Source organism: Heterocephalus glaber, unplaced genomic scaffold (assembly GCF_053883595.1).
Source record: "Heterocephalus glaber isolate CG9 unplaced genomic scaffold, H.glaber_assembly_v1.0 deba00001004, whole genome shotgun sequence".
NCBI lineage: Eukaryota > Metazoa > Chordata > Mammalia > Rodentia > Bathyergidae > Heterocephalus > Heterocephalus glaber.
Window position 1 is genome coordinate 4,589,964 of NW_028258179.1, and position 19,309 is coordinate 4,609,272.

Sequence of the window (19,309 nt, forward strand, 5' to 3'; positions counted from 1 at the left end):
TCCACACCTGACCTCCTGGGCCCTGGATTCAGGTCCTGCCCCGCCTCTTGGGCTGTGGTTTTGGGGACACCAGAGCAAGGACAGACCCATTTCTCCTCCATGCAGTCCTCCAGCACCAGCCTGGATGTCCCTTATCTGGGGGTCCCAGGCCCCTCCAGCACTGCCCTGCATGGTGGACCAGGTCATCCACAGTAGGCCCTGGGGACCTGCAAGGAGCAGACAGGTCTCCGTCCTATGCCTCCTCATCAGAGGGCCGGGTACACAGAACTTGGGTCTCAGGAAAAGCTACCCACCGAGCAGCTCTGGGAAGCCCCTCCATCCTCGGCAGGGAAGCACCCCTGGGGTGGATTTGGGGCGCACTGACCCATGTCAAGCTCAATCAACAGCCACATCTCCATGGGGCTCAGGATGGACTAGAGAAAATTCTGGGCCCGGCCCTGCTCCGAAGGGTGGCCAAGCCCCATCAGACACACATCTTCAGCAACACTCCTCCCACTAAAGAACAAAGGATTCCAATCCTCTGGTGCTAATTCCCAGACTGTCCACTGTGCCACATTTGAAGCCCACGCTGTGCTGCCCCTGGACTGTAACTTTCTGCTCATAGTCTTTCAAACCCTAAAATTAATTCACCCACTCACAGCCCACTGTTTGGGTGAAGCAATGACAGTGGCATGGTTCTCTATCTACCACTGCCAGGGCTGGGCTCTCTCCAAGGGCACTCGGGCTCCTCATATTCTGCTTTTGGCTTCCTCTGGCCCGAGTCACCCCACTCTGTCCCTCCAAGCACTGGCCCACTGTGTCCCTTGGTGGGTCACACGTCTCCCCACACCTTCCCTGTGCTGTGGCCACCAGCAGGGTCTGGATCCCCAGAACATGGGGAGGAGGAAGCGGAACTGAGGCGCCAAAAGAGGTAACGGGGAGGCATAGATGGGGAAGAGGAGACAGGGAAGGGGTCTTTGGGAGTCCTCCTGCGTCCCAGCTCATGGAGGGCCCCATTCAGGGCAGCAGGCGGAGGCCACACAGATACAAATGGCTGGGCCACCTGCTGGGCCATGTGCTTCCCGCCCTCCCCTGCCCCACCTCCTGTGAGCAGGTTCCCGCTGTGGCCACGACTCGGGGCAGCCCAGACCACACCTGCAGGCTGGCCCTGCTCGACCTCCCCAGCTCTGAGCCGGTCTACAGCGATCTGCTCTGCCCGTGGGAGTTGATCGGAGGTGTGGGCCACGCAGGGGAGCCCCGGACCCTGCCAGGCTCCCAGTCCCCCCCACTCTCCCTCAGGAACTCTCGCATTTGTCATTCGTTCCCCCATTCTGAGCACAGACCAAATAACTCCCTCATGACAAACTGTCTTAGTGGATCCCACTTCCAAACCCTAGCTCACCCTGCCCCCCCGACCGTACCCCGTCTCTGGGCCCTCCTAGTGCTGGGGTCTCGTGGGGTAGGCCAGACAGTCATGACCAAACTGCTGCCAGTCACCCCCACCGTCACCACGATGCTCGCCAGGCAGGAGACACTGATGTGCTCGCTTCCCGTGCGCCCTCTCACCCAGCTCTGCCCAGACAGGACATCGAGATCTGGGAGGGATTGGTCACCTACCCCAAGTGGCAGCCGGGAAGTGCAGGGTGCAGACCCAGCCCCCACCGACTCCAGTCCCCAACACTAGCTCACGACCCCTCTTGGAGACAGCTGTGTCCAGCCTCCTCGGTGCCTGAAGACATCTCAGGTGACAAGTGAGCCTCAGGCCAGGAACTGCACCCCTAGCTGTCCCTCACGGGCCAGGGGGTTGCAAGAGCCTGGCTGTGCTGCTGGGAGGGGGCGGGTCAAGCTGGGCTAAAGGGGGCCACAGGGACCAATAGGGCTGTGACTGGACCTCACTGGCAGGCGGCCTGGCCAATGGACTTCGGGCTACCTAGAGCCTTAGTCCTGCCTGGTACTTCAGGTCAGTGTTAACCCAGGTTCTTCTCTGGAATTTGGCCTGGAAGGCCCTTCGCATTCCCTGATCACAGTTTACAACAGCTCGGAAAATTCCGTTGTACCTCAAGTTTTTCCTTCCCCTCCAAGGGACCCTTGAGCCTTAAGAAAAGGGCCAAAGGGGCTCTTGACACACGTGGGACCCAGCTAAGGATTGTGTGCCCCCAGGGCAGGAAAATGGCTCACTGACTCCGGAAGACCTCTCACCTGGTCTTGGCCTCTTGTACCTCCATTAGTCAGGAATAATTACCATACAGGCCTTGAGCACCAAGTGACCTATTAATGCCCAGGGCCTGGAACTGGGCTTGGCAAGTTATGAGTACTGCATGAGAATTACCTGTTATCAGCAGACCATAAAATGCTCCATTTCAATTCTACAGGCTCTCCCCTCACTCTAGGATTGAGCCCAGGAATCGCTGAGCTACATCCCTGGCCCTTTTTATTTTTTATTTTGAGACAGGGTCTCTTTAAGGGTACTCAGGCTTTGAACTTGCAATCCTCCTGCCTCAGCCTCCCCAGTAGCTGGGATTACAGGCGTGTGCCCCATTTCTGTGGTCATTTTTGAAGTTCTGTACACTCAGTCCTGGGACCCCAAAATGGAACAGGACCAGAACTACAGGAGGCCAGAAGGAGGCCTTGTTGTTGGATCCTCCAGGTCACCTACCCGGGACATCATCCTGCAGCCTGGGCCAACACACCTGCTCCCTTGTCTACGTCTGTGTGCAGCCCACTGCCCAAGAGGAGCCGGGCCTGGCACCCAAGCAAGCAGATCAATAAAGGCTTGGGGACAAAAAGGACTTTGAGTGAAATACGTGTTGGTGGACGAGAAGGTGGTTCACGTTTGTTGTTGAGGAGGGGCCCGGGCCCGGATGGCGGTGGCAGGCTCTCCCTCGGTCATGGGGGTACCCTCAGATGTGGAGGAGGAGCCGCCCGAGGACAGGAAAGCCTTCCAGAGCTGTGGCCCGGACTGGGGTCCGACCCAGGCGGCCTGGTCTCCTCCCGCCCCTTCTGCCCGGGAGGTGGCGCCTTCGCTCCGGGCCCAGCCCCTCTTCCTCCGAGGCCGGGCCCAGGTGCGGGTGCCCGGGGCCTGGAAGGAGGAGAGGGCACAGGCGGCCGAGGGGAAAGGGAATCCCGTCCTGCAGTGCCCCCACCCAGCCCAGGGCGGGTCCGCCAGGGGCCCCGGGAGGTGGAGTGGGCGTTGAGGTGGGCGGGTGTCGCGTGTCCCACGTGTCCCGGAGCGGCCAGCGACCCCGGAGGCGCGCGGAGCAGGGGCGCGCCCGAGGCGGCAGTGACCCCCGTGCACTCCGCACTCCGAGCGGGACTGGCGGGGACGGGACGCCCGGGCGGGGGTTGCTGCCCGCGGGCGCCGAAGGGGTTAACGCACCTGGCCACCGCCCCTTCCCCGCCCTCCGCCGGGAAAAAGACGCGCAGGGGCGCGGCCCGGCCTCCGCCTCCTCCTGCCGTCCCCGCCGCGCGCCAGACCTGCGCCCCGCGCGCCCCGCGACGCTCGGCCGCGCCGCCATGTCGCTCTGGTGAGTCGGGGTCCTCGCGGGGAGCCCCGAGCTCGCCCTGCTCCCGGGGTGGCCGGGGACTGCGGCCCCGCGCCCTCCGGGCTCAGAGATCCCCGGGCGCCTCTTGTCCCCTTCCCTCACAGGTCTCTGCCCTTCGCACTCCACCTCGAACCCTCTCCGCCCTCCCGGGTTTTTCTCTGGGAAGTGTAGTGGTGCTCGCCTTGCCCCTAGCCTGCACTCCGAACTGGGGTGCGGGGCTTCTGGAACCCGGGGGACTGCTGCCCGGTCCGAGCCCTCCACTCCCCTCCCGGGGTGCGCAGCGCTTGTCACAATCCCTAACCAGGCGCCCGAGGCGACTCTGGCTTCCCCCCACCTGGTGACCGGGAAACCTTGGGACCCCGTGGAAGGAACTCGCTCTGTGGGCTCCGCCAGGTGCTGGACCTGCAGCCGGCCAGCCTTGCGGCCACCCCAGGCGTCCCCTGGCAACCTGGCCGGCCCTGCCCCTGGCCTCGGCAGTCTGTGCGGGGCTGCAGGTGCCTTCCCCAGACCTCAGCCCCCTGCTGTCCCCTCCCTCTGGGCGAGCTGAGGCCCCAGGGTCCTGAAGAGCGGGCTCAGGCCCCAGGCCCTAGGGGTAGCCACTCAGGGAGAGGAACTGGAATTTCTGCAGCCTGAGTAAGTGTGGTGGGGTAACCCGGGCAGGGGGTGTCCTACAGAGTGGGGGCTCCAAATGTGTTCCCCTCCCAGGGCAGAAGAGCTGGCGATCTCACTCCTGCCCCGGGGCTGTTTAGGTGGGGGGAGGGGCCCTGATCCTCCTGAGGGTTTCTGCCCACTTTGCAGGCTCTGGGCAACCCTAAGGGCTCCCCTTTGCCCCCAGGGCAGATGGACTGGGGTACCCAAGAGAGGGCCCGCTCCCCAGGTGCCCTACAAAGTGACGCCCAGAGGGAGCCTCCTCTGCCCTCCTCAATCACATCGCTGTACCGCTGCCCACAGCCCTTGGCTTGCACCAGGACATGAAAGCCAGTGGGCAGAGGTCTCCACCAGTGTTCCTTGGGTGCAGTGACAGTGTTTCCCCGAGTGCATGCCGCTAGGTGCCTGGCACCCCTATCCCGTGTGTTCTGTCCATTTGGGGAACGAAGCTGTGGCTCGGGGAGGTTAAGTGACTTCCATTTAACGTCATTGGGCTCAGAAGTGGCAGCTGAAGCTGGAACCACAGTGGCCTGATTCCCCGCTGCTCCCTGAGTCAGGAGGTCATTGTGGGAGAGGGGACAGGACCCTGGTCTGACCTCTCAGGGAAGGGGCCCAGGGCCTGCCTGGGGCCCCCGAGCCCGTGGGAGGGCTGCCTGGGGGTGTGCTCACTGTTTTCTCCTTCTATTCCCCAGGAAGAGAACCCTCTACAAGAGCATTGGCCTCGCCCTGGCTCTCCTCGTGGCCTTGACGGTTTTCCAGCGCAGCCTGACCCCCAGCCATTTTCTGCAGGAGCCCCTACCAGTCACACCGGAGCCCCTGAAGGCTCAGAAGCCAAGTGGACACCTGGTGAACGTCAACAGCTTCTGGAAGACCCCTAGTGAGGTGGTGGCCCCCAGCCCAGTGGCTTCCCGGGGGCCGCAGGTCTGGGATGTGACCACTACGAACTGCTCGGCCAACCCTAACCTGACCCATCATTCCTGGTTCCAGAGCCTGGAGCCAAACTTCCGGCAGTTCCTGACCTATCGCCACTGCCGGTACTTCCCCATGCTGCTGAACCACCCTGAGAAGTGCGCGGGCAACGTGTACCTCATGGTGGTGGTCAAGTCAGTCATCACGCAGCATGACCGCCGTGAGGCCATCCGCCAGACCTGGGGCCAAGAGTGGGAGTCGGCGGGCAGGGGCCGGGGCACCGTGCGCACCCTCTTCCTGCTGGGCACGGCGTCCAAGCAGGAGGAACGGGCCCACTACCAGCAGTTGCTGGCCTACGAGGACCGCCTGTACGGCGACATCCTGCAGTGGGACTTTCTGGATAGCTTCTTCAACCTGACCCTCAAGGAGATCCACTTCCTCAAGTGGCTGGACATCTACTGCCCCAACATCCCCTTCATCTTCAAGGGCGATGACGACGTCTTTGTCAACCCCACCAACCTGCTGGAGTTCCTGGCTGACCGGCAACCCCGGGAAAACCTGTTCGTGGGTGATGTCCTGAAGCACGCGCAGCCCATCCGCAGGAAGGACAACAAATACTACATCCCCCCTGTGCTCTACAACAAGCCCAGCTACCCGCCCTATGCCGGCGGTGGCGGCTTCCTCATGGCTGGCGGGCTGGCCCGGCGCCTGCACCACGCCTGCGACACCCTGGAGCTCTACCCCATCGACGACGTCTTCCTGGGCATGTGCCTGGAAGTGCTGGGCGTGCGCCCCACGGGCCACGAGGGCTTCAAGACCTTCGGCATCTCCCGGAACCGCGCCAGCCGCATGAACAAGGAGCCCTGCTTCTTCCGCTCCATGCTCGTGGTGCACAAGTTGCTGCCCACTGAGCTGCTGGCCATGTGGGGGCTGGTACACAGCAATCTCACCTGCTCCCGCAAGCTGCAGGTGCTCTGATGCCACAGGGCTGCCAGCCGGCGCACTGCGCTGGAGCCGTGGTGCTGGACAGAGCCTCTGGTCCCTGCGGGAGGTGGAGGGTTTGGGCCTTCTGTGCCGCTGGATGTGGTGGGCTGCAGGAAGCCTCCCCAGGCGGTGAGGCTTGGGAATGGGGTGCTGCCCAGGCTGGGGGGCATCTGAGAAGCAGCGGGGACCCTCCAAGCCCAGGACTGGGAGGCCCTGGTGGCCTCTGCCGGAAACCTGTGCTCAGGGACCTGGGCTGGATCTGGCCTGGGGGCTCTGTGGCTGCCTCTCGTCCTCACAGGGGTGTCTCCTGTGAAATGGCTCAGTGTCCCCAGAGCCAGACAGCCCCCCAGCCAAAGAGGCTCAGCCCTGTGCTGGCTCACAGGTGCCCCTGGTCTGCGCCGCTGGGCCTTGCGGCTGGCGAGGCCCTCCCACAGACGCGGTACAGCCCCAGGCCCGCTGGGTCAGCCCTAGCCTCTGCTCTGGAGGCCTCGCTCCTGGCTGTGACCTCTACATCTGGAAGTGTGACCGCCACTCACTACCTCACCTGAGCTCCCACCGTACTCTGACACAGGGCAGAAGAGCAGTGCTCCTGGCCCCGAGTCCCAGTGCTGCTGTGTGGCTCCAGCCCCACCAAGGCCGGTGCCCTGGCCCAAAACTGGCCGGTTTGGTCCTGGAAGTGGACTTTAATCTTACTGTGAAGTTTTATTTATGAAGAATTCAGAGGGAGCAGACTCTGGGCCTGAAGTGGGGTGGTCCTCCCTCTCCCTCACCTCCCTTAGCCCCAGCAAGCACCCCCACCCTGCACACCCCCTGCAGCCCCTCCCCACGTGCACCCCAACTTCCCCGGGGCCTGAGCAGCCCAACATTTGCCCCTGTGAATGAAGGGACAGGGGCCCGCGGTGGTGGGTGCACAGGGATGCCACCCCCGACCTCAGGGTGGAGTCCGCCAGGAAAGGTGGAGGGATGGTCTCTATTTTCTCAATAAAACAGGACTGGGTTTTTTCTGGTGTGAAGCTTCCTCTTGCCACTCCATCTGGCCTGCCTGGGACCAAGGTTGCTGGAGGTCTCTGAGATGCTGCTTCCTTGTCAGTCCTGTCTCTTGAGGGCAAGAGCCCCCCACCCTGCCGAAGGACCTTGGGGGTGGCGGAGAACTGGGATTAGGATGGAGTTGTGGGGAGCAGGCGTGGGCCGAGGCCAAGGCCAGCATTCCAGAAGCTGGAGTCAGTGGCAATTGCTGAGGCTGGTGCCCCCCACGGTGGGAAGCACTGCCACAGCCCAGTGGGGTCCCAGCCTGGGAGTTGGGGTGACTGCCCTGTGCGGTGCCCTTGGCCTGAGCTGGTTGTTTGCTGGGTGGGGAGGGAAGCTGCCCCCAGCAAAGGATCCAGGAGCAGTCACAGTGAGCAAGCCAGCAGCTGCCCAGGTCCAAGCCCCAAGGAAGGAAAGGGGACAGGACTGCTGCTACCTCTCCCTTCCTCCCGAACGGCCCGCAGGGTCAGCTGGCTGCCGCCTTTGTGGAGCTCACTGCAGAGTCCTGTGCAGAAGTTGTTAGGGATTGGAAGGCTGCGGCCCATCACACTATCACATCATGCCACTGCAGGCTGCCTGGTCTGGGCAGGGGGAGCAGCTCAGGAACAGTGGGGAGGTGGATGGGGCACTGCCCGCAGGCCTTGGGGACTTGTGGCAGCTGCACCTAAAACCAGGTGGGATCAAGGGGGAGCAGGGGCCTTAAGCTGGGAGGCCGGCAGGCCTGGTTCTGGGCCTTACAGGCCCAGGAAGGTGTCTCGGCCCTAAGGGCACAGGGCCAGCAGCAGAGCTGGGCTCGGGGTGGCACTGAAGCCCTGCACCCGTCCCCTCAGTGGGAGCAGCCTGTGCCCACCATGGGCCCTGTGACTCCAGGCCACCTCACCCCTTCCCCAGCCTCTGCCGCCAACTTGGGCCCCTCCTGCTGGGAGAGGGGGGAGGCCGCCATTAGCATAGCGGAAGGCAGGGCCAGGAATGTCACAGTGGGCGACAGGCTCCAGCCCAGCTGCACCTGTGTCTGAGGAGCGTATGTGCGCCTGTGCGCCTGTGGCAGAGTGCCACATACACAGGGATAGAGCCAAAAGCCTCTGTAGAGACACAGTAGCTGCCTGGGCGGCAGCGGCAGGGCAGGAATAGTTAGGGTGCTTCCTGCAGGCCCTGGGGAGCCGCCACAGCTGCCCAGCAGGTCAGACAGGAACCTCGAAAATATGTCCTCGCCCCCAGCACAGGGAGGCAGCCAGTTCCAGGCCCCAAGGCCTCCCCCACTGTCCCTGGCTCCTCTGTCCCCTTATCGAGAGATGGCGCCACTAAGAAGGGGCTTGGACCTGGGAGAACTGCCACAGGCCTGTCCCTTTGCCCCTCAGAGTGCTGAGCCCTTGGGGTCCTGGAGGGCTCCAGCCACTCCACTCCGCTGGCCCTGGCATTTCCTCTCCCTCAGAGTGTGACTCTAGAAATGTGTCTCCCAGCCTCTGCAATCCTGGCTGCCTCTAAAGACAGGCCTGGCCTTTTTTGGGGGGGCGGGGGGGGAACAAGGTCTCGCTTTGTGTTCAGGGTGGACCTGAACTCACTTTGTAGTCCAGGCTGGCCTCGAACTCATGGCGATCCTCCTGCCTCTGCCTCCCAAGTGCTGGGATTACAGAGGTGCTCCACCACACCGGCTGGGCCTTTTGAAGCTCACTGGTGATCATTTTGAGAAACAGAGATAAAGGTCTTTCTGGACGATGCTGGTATTTACAGTCTCACTTCCTGGTAGAGGGGCTGACCCATACGAAAGGTCACAGCTGAGACTCAACAAAAGGCGGCTTAACAAGGGAAAAACACACAGATTTCCTTAATCACCGTTTTATGCGACATGGGAGCCTTTAGAAATGAAGACCCAGGGATCCAGAAAAGGCCTAATGGTCTGACCTAGCGATAACATGGGAGAGGGAGCCCAGTCTGCTTGGATTCCTCCCTCCACGCACAGATGGGCCCTGGAATGAGGGTCTTCCAGGAAGAGGGGTTTGACTTGTCCAGGTTTTGTGGTTCACTTGGGGGAGGGAAGAATTCTAGTGTTTTTTGCTCCTCAGCTCCAGGGCAACAGGAGGGGTGGCAGGGTCAGGTGGAGAGGTTGCTTTCCAGCCTCCTTTAGTTCAAAGCCTCTCCCTGACAAAGCACTGCACTTCAGGGTATCATCTTGTGGGCCCTAACGCTAGTAATAATGACAACAGTTGCCACTGTATGGAACACATTTTATATGCCTTGCCCTGTGGTATTTACCGTGTATAATCAACATGACTTCATCTTGGGGCACAAATACGGTTACATTTGGACAAAAAATCCCATCATGGGTGGGAGCCGTCCCCTCCCAAATTAGCCAAGAACTTAGTGCGCTCCACCAGCATGCAGGTTTTCCCCCTCCCTCCACACCACGGCGCTGTTGAACACGGGGCCTGCACAGCCGGGTGGCTTCTCAGGCCTGTGTCCCGCTCCCCAGACACCCTCACCAGCTCAGCCATCCTAACTCCTAGCACCAGGATGCTGAGCGTGACTGTGGCTCCCCACCAAAGGGCACAAACACTCAGGCTTTGGCATCCTGAAGCAATTTCCCAGGCCTTTGGTGGCAATGGATTTGAGTCAGTCCCCAGCCCGATTTGGGACAGCAGGTGGGTGGTGGTCGCAAGACTTTTCCACCCCCAAGACCCTGGGCTGCATTTGCGAAAGGCTCCTCGGCTTCCCCCCACCAGCTCTCCATTCCAAGAGGCCGTGGGAAAGGGCAGCCTTTATCAGGCCCCAAAATGTCCCGTTCTGCTCTCCCCAGGGCTGGGGTGCAGAGGCGGCCACATTTACATAACTGAAGGAGTCCGCAGGGGATTCCTGCCTGTAACAAAGAAGACCTGTTCTGGGGCCAGCATTGGGCACCCCAGCTGGGGAGCAGCGGAGGCTTCCACCGGAACCCCGCTCCCAGTCTGACACCCCACCGTCTCCCCAGAACTGCTATCTCCTTCCTCCTTCCTTACAAATAACTTGGTCGTAAATGTGCTGTATTCGTGCCAAAGCCCACAGAGTAGAAAAATGTTATGTCCAATGAATGATTTGGAAATTTAGTATTTTGGGGTTTGGGGGATTTCGATAGTATTGCCACTGTGTGAAAAACTTCTTTTCCAGATTATTCTTTGAAACGCCCCGAAGGAGGAAACCTTTTGCGTTCCTGGGGGCCGCCGAGTCGGGCTGACCAGGTCCCACCGCTGGTTAAGCACCCGGGACTGATCGGCCTCGGCCGCTCGCCCCTGTCCCTCCCTCGGTTAGCAATTCGGTTTCTCCCCTCTGAAAACCTGTGCGTCCACTCGGGCTTTGAGTGGGTCCAGCACCGTCCTCGAGCCGGGTGGGTATGAGGACCAGAAATCTCGAAGGCGTGCCTGCTTCTGGATCTGCCCCAGACCTAAATTCACCTTTTCCTGAAAACGAGCTCTTAGCGAGTGCTCTTACACTACGGCGAACGGACACACAGACACATGGACATCATGGGGTGGAATGCTACTTTTGCATATTCTTCAAATATGAAACTCGCTCATCTAAGGCTTTCAGAGTGGGCCGAGGCGTGCGGCGCAGCCCTTCACTTCGCGCAGGGGACCCGTCCCGCCCCATCTCGCGCCTGGCGTTTCTGGGCAGCCGGGCCCCACCGGAACGCCCGGAATGCAGCCCGTCCCGGGCCCAGGCGGCCCCCAGCGGCCCGCAGCCCCGGGCAGAAGGAAGCCCCACGGGGCGCTCAGTCCAGGCCGCCTGTGCCGGGCCGACGTGGTCGGGGAGCCCGCGAGTGTGGTGGCGGGGGGACGGACGGGTATCCGCTGCATCCAACCCCGGCCCGGCGCGCGCAGCTGAGGCGAGGGCGGTGTGGGGGCCGGGGGCGTGGCCACAAGCGGGGGCGGTGCCCACGTTGGTGGGCGGGACCGAGCGTGGTCCCCTGCAGTTCCAGAACAGGTCCGGGAGCGCCCCCAGCTGACTGCCTGGCCCACAGGGCCCCTGAGCTGCTCTGCTGGGGTAGAATTTGGACCTGGTTGTTCCTGGTACCTCGAGCCATCCGTTAGGTAAACGCCTCGTGGGCTTCAACCCCAAGGCCACTGGGGTGGGTTCCCGGGGGTCCCGCTCTTCTCTCCGGGCGCAGCTGTGAGGGAAACTCCAGCGTGATCGGAATCTCTGAGCTGATCTGAAGCTGAGGATCAAGTGCTCCGAGATCAGGACAGCCACGGTTGCCCAGGGTGACTTCCAGGCCCTCGGCCACCCGAGGGGCGCCTTGCAAAGGAGGAGGAAGGCGTGGTTTTACAAGGAGAGGAACCAAGACATCCTCTGTGACCGGGAAGCCCGTGGAGCTTGGGCTACTGGGAAGCAGTTTGCTGTTGGGGTTTGGTGTCGTCCATCTCAAAAGCAGATGACAGTGGTTTGTGTGTTTGTTTATGCGGTGCTGGGGATTAAACGAGCCGCCAGCAAGGAAAATCAAACTTCAGCCCTAGAACCCCTAGGAGCAAAATTCTGCCAATAGCAGAAACGAACTTGGGCCCAGGGATTTAGCTCAGTGATGATGCCGCCTGCCTCACAAGTGAAAGGTCTTGAGTTCCATCCCCAGTACCAAACCAAACCAACCAACCAGCCAACCAAACAAAAAACAGCAGAAGCAAGCTTAGAAGTGGACCCCAGGTCCCCGAGGAAAACACAGCTGCTCAGCCCCTCGAAGGAGCTTGGGCAGAGGACCCAGCGGTTGCACGAGTCTCCTGACTGCACAGCTTGGCATAACCAGTGAAACTTCGAGGGGGAAAAAAACCCCCAAGAAACCAATCCCAGCACTCTGGGAGGCTGAGACAGGAGGATTTCAGGTCAAGCCTAGCCTGGGCAACTTAGCCAGACCCTGTCTCAAAATACAACATAAAAAGGGCTGGAGGGTCGAGGATTTAGCTCAGTGGTTCCGGCGCCTGCCTCACAAGCGCAAGGTCCCGAGTTCGATCCCCAGTACCAAAAAAAAAAAAAAGGCCTGGAGATGTAGCTCAGTGTAGAAGCCCTGGGTTCAATCCCCAGGATGACAAAAAAATTTTAATAAATTAAATAAATAAAATAGATATTCAAGATAGAAATGCTAATTTCAGTAGTTCATCATCACATATGTATGTGTGGAATTCTCATACTGTGCCTCCTAAATGTATAAAATTATGTATCTTTTGTTTTGCAGCAGTGTGGACTGAACCCAGGGCTTTCACACTAAATTACATCCCTGGCCCTTTTTATTTTTTATTTTGAGATGGGGTCTTGCTGAAGCACCAAGATGCCTGGGCTGGGTACAAAGAAGATCCTCCTGGCTCAGTCTCCCAGAGTGCTAGGATCACAATGCACCACCACGCTCATTTTGTGTCATTTTATCCGCTCATTTTACATGTCATTTTATCCAAGTTTTTTTTAAATGTGTTTTTTTGTGTTGGTTTCTTTTGGGGTTTTTTGTTTTGGGAGGAAGTTGGGTTTTATTTGGTTTGGGGTTTGTTTTTGCTTTGAGACAGGGTCTTGCTATTTAGTCCAGCCTGGTCTTGAACTTGCTATGTAACCCATGGCCTCTAACTTGACAATTCTCCTGCCTTGGCCTCCTATGTTCTGGAATTACAAGTATTTAACAATTTTTGATGTTATTGTAAAAGGTTGTTGGTTTTCTTGGTATAGATTTTATATGTTCAACTTCTGCTAATATGTAGAAATAGAACCATAAAAATTACTAAAATCGGGGCCAGGGATTTAGCTCAGTGGTTTCGCCGCCTGCTGCAGAAGTGCAAGGACCCGAGTTTGATCCCCGGTACAAAAAGAAAAAAAAAAATTACTAAAATGGACCAAGTCCGGTGGCACATACCTGTAACCCCAGCACTCGGGAGGCTGAGGCAAGAGGATCCCTGGCTACATAGTGAGTTCAAGGTCAGCCTGAACTACATAGGGAGAACTTAACAAAACAAAATATTAAAAAATAACCTGAATGAAAAATAACAACAAAAATCTTTGGCACATATGTTTAAGAAATGCGAAACTTTTTTTTCTTGGCACCGGGGATGGAAGTCAAGAGCTCGCACTTGCCAGGCAGCTGCTGTGCTGCTGAGCTAAATCCCCAGCCCCCTTTTTCTTACTGATATTAAACATTTGGGTTTTTTTTTTATATTAAACATGTGAATAGCACTTGTTTCAAGATGGAAATTCAAATATTAATATTTAGCTTTTAACACACTCCTATTCAAAATTATTTTTAAAGTACATGCTTGACAGAGCTTTTTAAAAGCTATCTAAACGGCATGGCAGTGTACACCTGGAATCCAGCTACTAGGGAGGCTGAGTCAGAAGGATTCCAAATTTGAGGCCAGCTTGTGAGACTCTCCCTCAAAATAAATCAAATCAGGCTGGGGATGATGCACAGTGGTAGACCATGCCCAACATGAGCAAAGCTGAGCATTCAATTCCTGGTACTACAATGATAAATAAGTAAATGGCATCTGAAAGAATAAACAAGGCTAATTAAGAACATTTGAAAAGAAACGAAACTAGCCTTACCAGATTAAAAATCCACTACAGGGCCAGGGATTTAGTTCATTGGCACTGAGCCTGGCTTGAAAGCACAAGGTCCTGAGTTCAATCCCTGGTACCAGAAAAAAAAAATCCACTACAAATGAACTGCAATAATAGTTACATTAATGTACATTAACAGTCTGGTGCGACAGCGCAGATGAATGGTAACAGCTCAAAGTCCACCCTGGGATCACAGAACCACCATAAACAAGGAAGCAGGAATTGCAAATTAGTGACTAAGTTCCTTCAATAAAGTTCTAAGACTCATGATTATTTGCAAAATAGTGAAACAGCATATAACACAATAAAAGCCAGGGAAATTGAAGGCAAAACATAACGAATTCATGAAAACAGGAAGCATAGATAAGTATGTCAGTGTCCTCCACATAAAGCAATGGAGAATGTCACAGAGAAAGACACCAGGCAGGTGAAACTATGTTCATATCTCAACCTTGTGAGCTGTTTTCTTGTTTTTTGAGACAGGGTCTCACTATGTAGCCCACACTGGCCTCGAGGCGTTCCTCCTGCCTCAGCCTCCTGAGTGCTGGGATCACAGGTGTGCTCCACCACGGCTGGCCTTTTTGAGCTTTAAAAGCCCATGGACACTGGGTTGAAGAGGTGATGTAGAGTTGGCAGTACCCGAGGAGAGGACAGAAAACCAGAGATGAGGAGGCCCCCAAATCAGTGACGCCAGGGTAGGGCCGGGGATTTAGCTCAGTGGTTCCGCCACCTGCCTTGAAAGTAAAGACCTGAGTTTGATACCCGGTACCAAAAAAAAAAAAAAAAAAGATTGATGCTGGGGTCAGTGACCCAGAGTCTCTCTTCCAGCCAAGATGGGGAGCTCTGAGCTCCGAAGCCGTGGGTCCTTGGCCAAGGTGAGCAAAGCCATGAAGAGGAAATCAGGTGCTCAGACATTAAAGGAGGAAAGAGAACCCAGGAGTTCAAAGTGTTGAGGGATGCACAAAATTTAGGGTAAAAACATGTCAATGTGAAATAATAAAGCAATTATTAATTACTGGATAAACCAGGCATGGTGGTGCACACCTTTAATCTCAGTACTCAGGAGGACCCCTGTGAGTCTGAGGGCAGCCTGGGCTACAGAGCAAGACCCTGCATCAAGAAAAAAGACCACCCAACTGACCCACCGACCCAGAGAGAGAGGGAGAGAGGAGGGAAGGGGTAATCCATACATATGCAAGCATATATGGAATTACAGTCCTCCGAATTTTCGGGTTTTTTGGTAGGACACAAGCTTCCACGAGGCCCTGGGTTCAATTCCCAGTACTGCCAAAAGAAACCACCAGCCTGACTCCAAATAGTTACCTTCTAAGGAACCGAGGGTTAAGACTTCAACAGGTCAACTATGTGAGACATGACAACCCAAGGAGATCGCTACAGCCAACAGGCTGTCCCTAGAAATTGTCCCAACCTCATCCCACAGCAACACCCAAGGGTGCCCCATCTCCACACTGGCTGCCAGTGTCAGCAGACATGGTGACCCCACCACCCTAGTAGGTGCCCAGGGCTGGGCTTTTTTGGTACCAGGGATCGAACTCGGGACCTTGTGCTTGCCAGGCAGGCAACGGAACCACTGAGCTAAATCCCCAGCCCCAAGGGGCTGGGTTTTTAACTTGCACCCTCTTACGCATGGTGTGGGTAGGGTCTTTCCAAGTGTGGCGTTGCATTTTCTTTTCTGAGGAAGCTTGGAACAGGAATCCTCTGGGTGGCCTTGGGCAGCCCATATTCCACATCTTGCTCATAGTGCCGGACATGGTGGCACATGCCTTGTAATGCCAGCACTGTGGGAGGGTGAGGCAGGACTGACACAAGTTCAAGGGCAGCCAGGGCTACATAGTGAGTTCAAAACCAGCCTGAACTACAGAATGACACCTTGAAAAATTCAGAAAAAAAAGCTTAAGCCCAGCCTAGGCAACTTTGTGTTTTAGTGAGACCTGCTCAAAATAAAAAATACAAAGGGTTAGGGGGTAGCTTAGTGAAAAGCCCTTGATACAATCCTAAATACAAAACGGAAGGTAGCAAAGGGAGGGAAGCGGGCCAGGATTTAGCTCAGTGGCATTGTGCCTGCCTTACAAGCACATGGTCCTGAGGTTCGATCCCTGGTACCCAATAAGAAAAGGGGGTGTGGCTCCCCAACCCACGTGTTCCTCCAGTGGTGTCCAGAGAAGGGGCTCCCAGACAGGTCTCCCTTGGGAACCACTGTCCAAGATCAGCTCTTGGGTCAACGATTTTGGCAACTCTTCCATGCGTACAGAACAGGATGTTCCATCTATTTGACCCACTGTTTCTTTTGTATCATTACTAATACTTGTCCTTTATTACTAAATGAAGGGTGTTAAAATCTCCAACTGGGATTAAAGTTGCATTTCTCATCCAGCGTGGTGGTACACACCTATAATCCCAGCACTAGGGAGGCTGAGGCAGGGGGACTACCTTGAGTTCCAGGCCAGCCAGAACTATATAGCAAGACTGTCTCAAAAAAATTTTTAATATGCATTTTTAAACTGTAATACATGCGTTATTTTTGTTTTAGGGAATACTTTTTGTTTTGGTACCAAGGATCAAACTTGGGACCTTACGCTTTCGAGGCTGGTGGTGGAACTAGAGCTAAATCCCCAGCCCCTTTAGAGAATACTTTTAAGGAAATATTGTACCCAGCTCTAATTTTTCCTAGGCTATAGCTTCCCACCTGAGATCATTTTCTCTCAGCCTGAACTTCCTTTAGCTTTTTGAGCTGAGTGTGCTCGTGAATAAATTCTCTCAGGGTCATTTATTTGAAAATGACATTTCTCCTTGATTTTTTTCATAAGTTTGTAAATCATTTTAGATTGACTTTTGAGTCAGGGTCTCACTATGTATTCCAGGCTGGTCTGGAACTCACTCAGCAGCCCAGGCTGCCTTGATCCTCCTGCCTCAGACTCTTGAGTATCCAGGATTACAAGCACTTGTGTGCCCACCATACGTGGCTTCAGCCACTAGGGGTTTTTTTTTTTTTTTTTTGGTACCAGGGATTGAAGCCACTGGTTTTCAAATAAATGTTTCCTGCGTATTCACTTTTTCTTCCTGGACTCAATTACACGCATTAGACAGCCTGATGTTCTTTGAGGCTGTACTTATTTTTCCCCATTTTCTCCCCTGAACTTCAGTTTGGGTACATACACTAAATCGGTCCATCTTCTAGTTCTCCGCCTCTTCTGCTCAGCCTTTGCAGTAAATTTTTCAGTTACAGAATTTTCATTTGGTTCTTAGTTTCCCCATGATCCTTTTCTTCAAGCCCCTCAGCACATCCGGAGGTCAGGGCCTTGAGTGCGCTGTGGGCACCTCATTCATTGTGCCATCTCACCTGGACAACGGCCTGCCGAGGGTGAGTGCTGTGGTGTGGTGTTTTGCTGACTCCCTAGGGGAAGCCCTGCCTGGAAAGCTCCGGGCAGTCTCACGTCACCCTGACCTTCTGCCGGGCACCAGGCAGCTTCGGACATCCTCAGCCCCTGCTCCTGGCCCTTCACAGATGGGCTTTTCCCTGGGCTCCTGTCCTGCTCCAGTGCAATTCAAGCACAGCTGAGCATTTGGGCTTGGCGCTTTCTCCCCCACCTCCAAACTCTCCAGCCTGACTTCTCAGTGCTGCTGTGACCCCAGAGCATGCAAGTGGGGACGCGCTGGGGACAGGCTGGCTGTCGCCCTCTTCCCCGGGAGCGACTCTCCAGTTCCATCCATCCTGCTCATCTTGCAACACGTGCTCTGCACAAGTTTACTTTTTAAAAAGATTTTAGTCCTGGGGATTGAAACCGGGGTAATGTATTATTATATCCCAAACCATTTTATTTTTAAGATAGGCTCTTGCTCCAAAATAAAGGACCCAATCAGAAATGGACAGCCAAAATGAAGACACTTCTCAAGGGAATAGCCAATAAATACATGAAAAATGCTCAACAGCACTGGCCATTAAGAGAAATGCAAATTAAAACACTGAGATACCATCTTACCTCAGAGAGAATGGCTATTATCAACAAATCAAGGGCCAGGGATTTAGCTCAGTGGTTCCACCACCTGCCTCGCAAGTGCAAGGACGTGAGTTTGATCCCCGGTAACAAAAAAAAAAGCAGGAAATAAATCAAATAATAAATGCTGGAGTGGCTGCAGGGGGAAATGGAACCTTTCTGCACTGTTGGTGGGAATGGAAATTAGTACCACTATGGAGATTCCTCAAAACACTGACAGTAGAAATTCCAGTCTGATCCAGCTGTCCCTACTAGGAATCTTCCTGAAAGAGTAAATGTTTTATTACAGTGATCCACGCATTCCCATGTTTATGGTAACAATTCATAGTAGCTAAAGCTTAGAAACAAGATGAATGGATAAAGAAAATGTGCTATTAGCCGGGCAACCCTGTAAACCCAGTACTCTGGAGGGTGAGGCAGAAGGATCACTGCAGGTTCAAGGCCAACCTCAACTACAGTGCAAGACCTTGTCTCAAAACAAAAAACAAGAAAATGTGGCATTTACACACAATGGTGTACTACCCTGCCATAAGGATAAACTTCAGGCATTTGTAGGTAAATGAATACACCTTGAGACCATAATGTTAAGGGCAATAAATCAGACACACAGTGGAGAGAACTTTTTCAAATGGTAAGGCGAACAAGAGATAGGCGGAAGGGGAGGGGGAAGAGGACATAAAAAGAATTACGATGTGTTAATGTGCTTTGTACAACTCCCCAATATAAATGTAATTATGTCCTGCAAATGCGTAATAATAAATTTTCTTTGAAAAGACAGGATATTGCTAATTTGTCCAGACTGCTTCTGCCTGCTTCAGCCTCCCAAGTAGCTGGGACCACAGGTATGCGCCATCACGCTCAGCTGACTTTTCACTATTTTAAAGAATATTTTTGAAGCTGGATGTGGTGGGTCACACCTGTGATTCCAGCACTTGGGAGGCTGAGACAGGAGGATCACTCCAAGTTCGAGGCCAGCCCAGAGAAGACTTCCAGGCCAGGTGGACTACATACTGAAGCCGTCTCACCTCTCCCCTGAAAAGAACTGATGAGCCCTTCTGCTGCCACCGGCACCAGTGTATTAGGGACACCCTGAGGTTCCCGCCGTCACTCACCGACTCACCGACCCCGCCCGCCCACACCCCGAGTCACCCCTGCCCAGCTGTCTAGCCTTGTGCATCGCGTGGAGCCAGCCTGTTGGAAGCTGAGCTGTGGGGACTTGTTCTGAGGCCAAAGGAGGGCAGATGGCCCTCTGGGCCAGAAGTCTCGTCACTGGCACCATAGGGAGCACGAGTGTGGGGACAGAAAACACAGGGCCAGGTCACCCAGCACTCAGGGAGACTGAAGCAGGATTGACAAAGTTTTGCTCTTCTCCAGGTCACAGGAAGGCAGACAGACACAAGGCCTCAGGTCAGGCATGGCAGCATGAGGCCAGCTTGTGCCACACCGAGTTCAAGGCCAGCCTAAAGCAAACAGACCCTTTCTCAAAGAAAAAAAGCCACAGAATGGAGCTGCACTAAGCCTCAGTCGGAGGCCCCACCTGGACACCAGGCTGGGGTGGGGCATAGCCTGCACCTTGCAGACCCACTGTCCTTGAGGCCCAGACAGCTCAGCCTTCCATCTCCCCCAGGAAGCTTCCACAGCCTTGGA

General features: G+C 55.6%; 1 protein-coding gene across 2 annotated transcripts; it reads left to right on the forward strand.

Moving 5' to 3' along the window:
* Window positions 1-3,038: 3,038 nt before the first annotated feature.
* B3gnt7 (UDP-GlcNAc:betaGal beta-1,3-N-acetylglucosaminyltransferase 7) lies at window positions 3,039-7,063 on the forward strand. Of its 2 annotated transcripts, XM_004868051.4 has the most exons (3): window positions 3,039-3,503; window positions 4,862-5,051; window positions 5,157-7,063. In XM_004868051.4, the coding sequence occupies exons 1-3, from the start codon at window positions 3,493-3,495 to the stop codon at window positions 6,054-6,056; spliced, it is 1,101 nt and encodes a 366-aa protein (XP_004868108.1). In that variant the 5' UTR covers window positions 3,039-3,492; the 3' UTR covers window positions 6,057-7,063. The 2 variants fall into 2 exon arrangements, with proteins under 2 accessions (XP_004868108.1, XP_004868107.1); XM_004868050.4 differs by having other exon boundaries at window positions 3,042-3,503; window positions 4,862-7,063.
* Window positions 7,064-19,309: the final 12,246 nt, after the last annotated feature.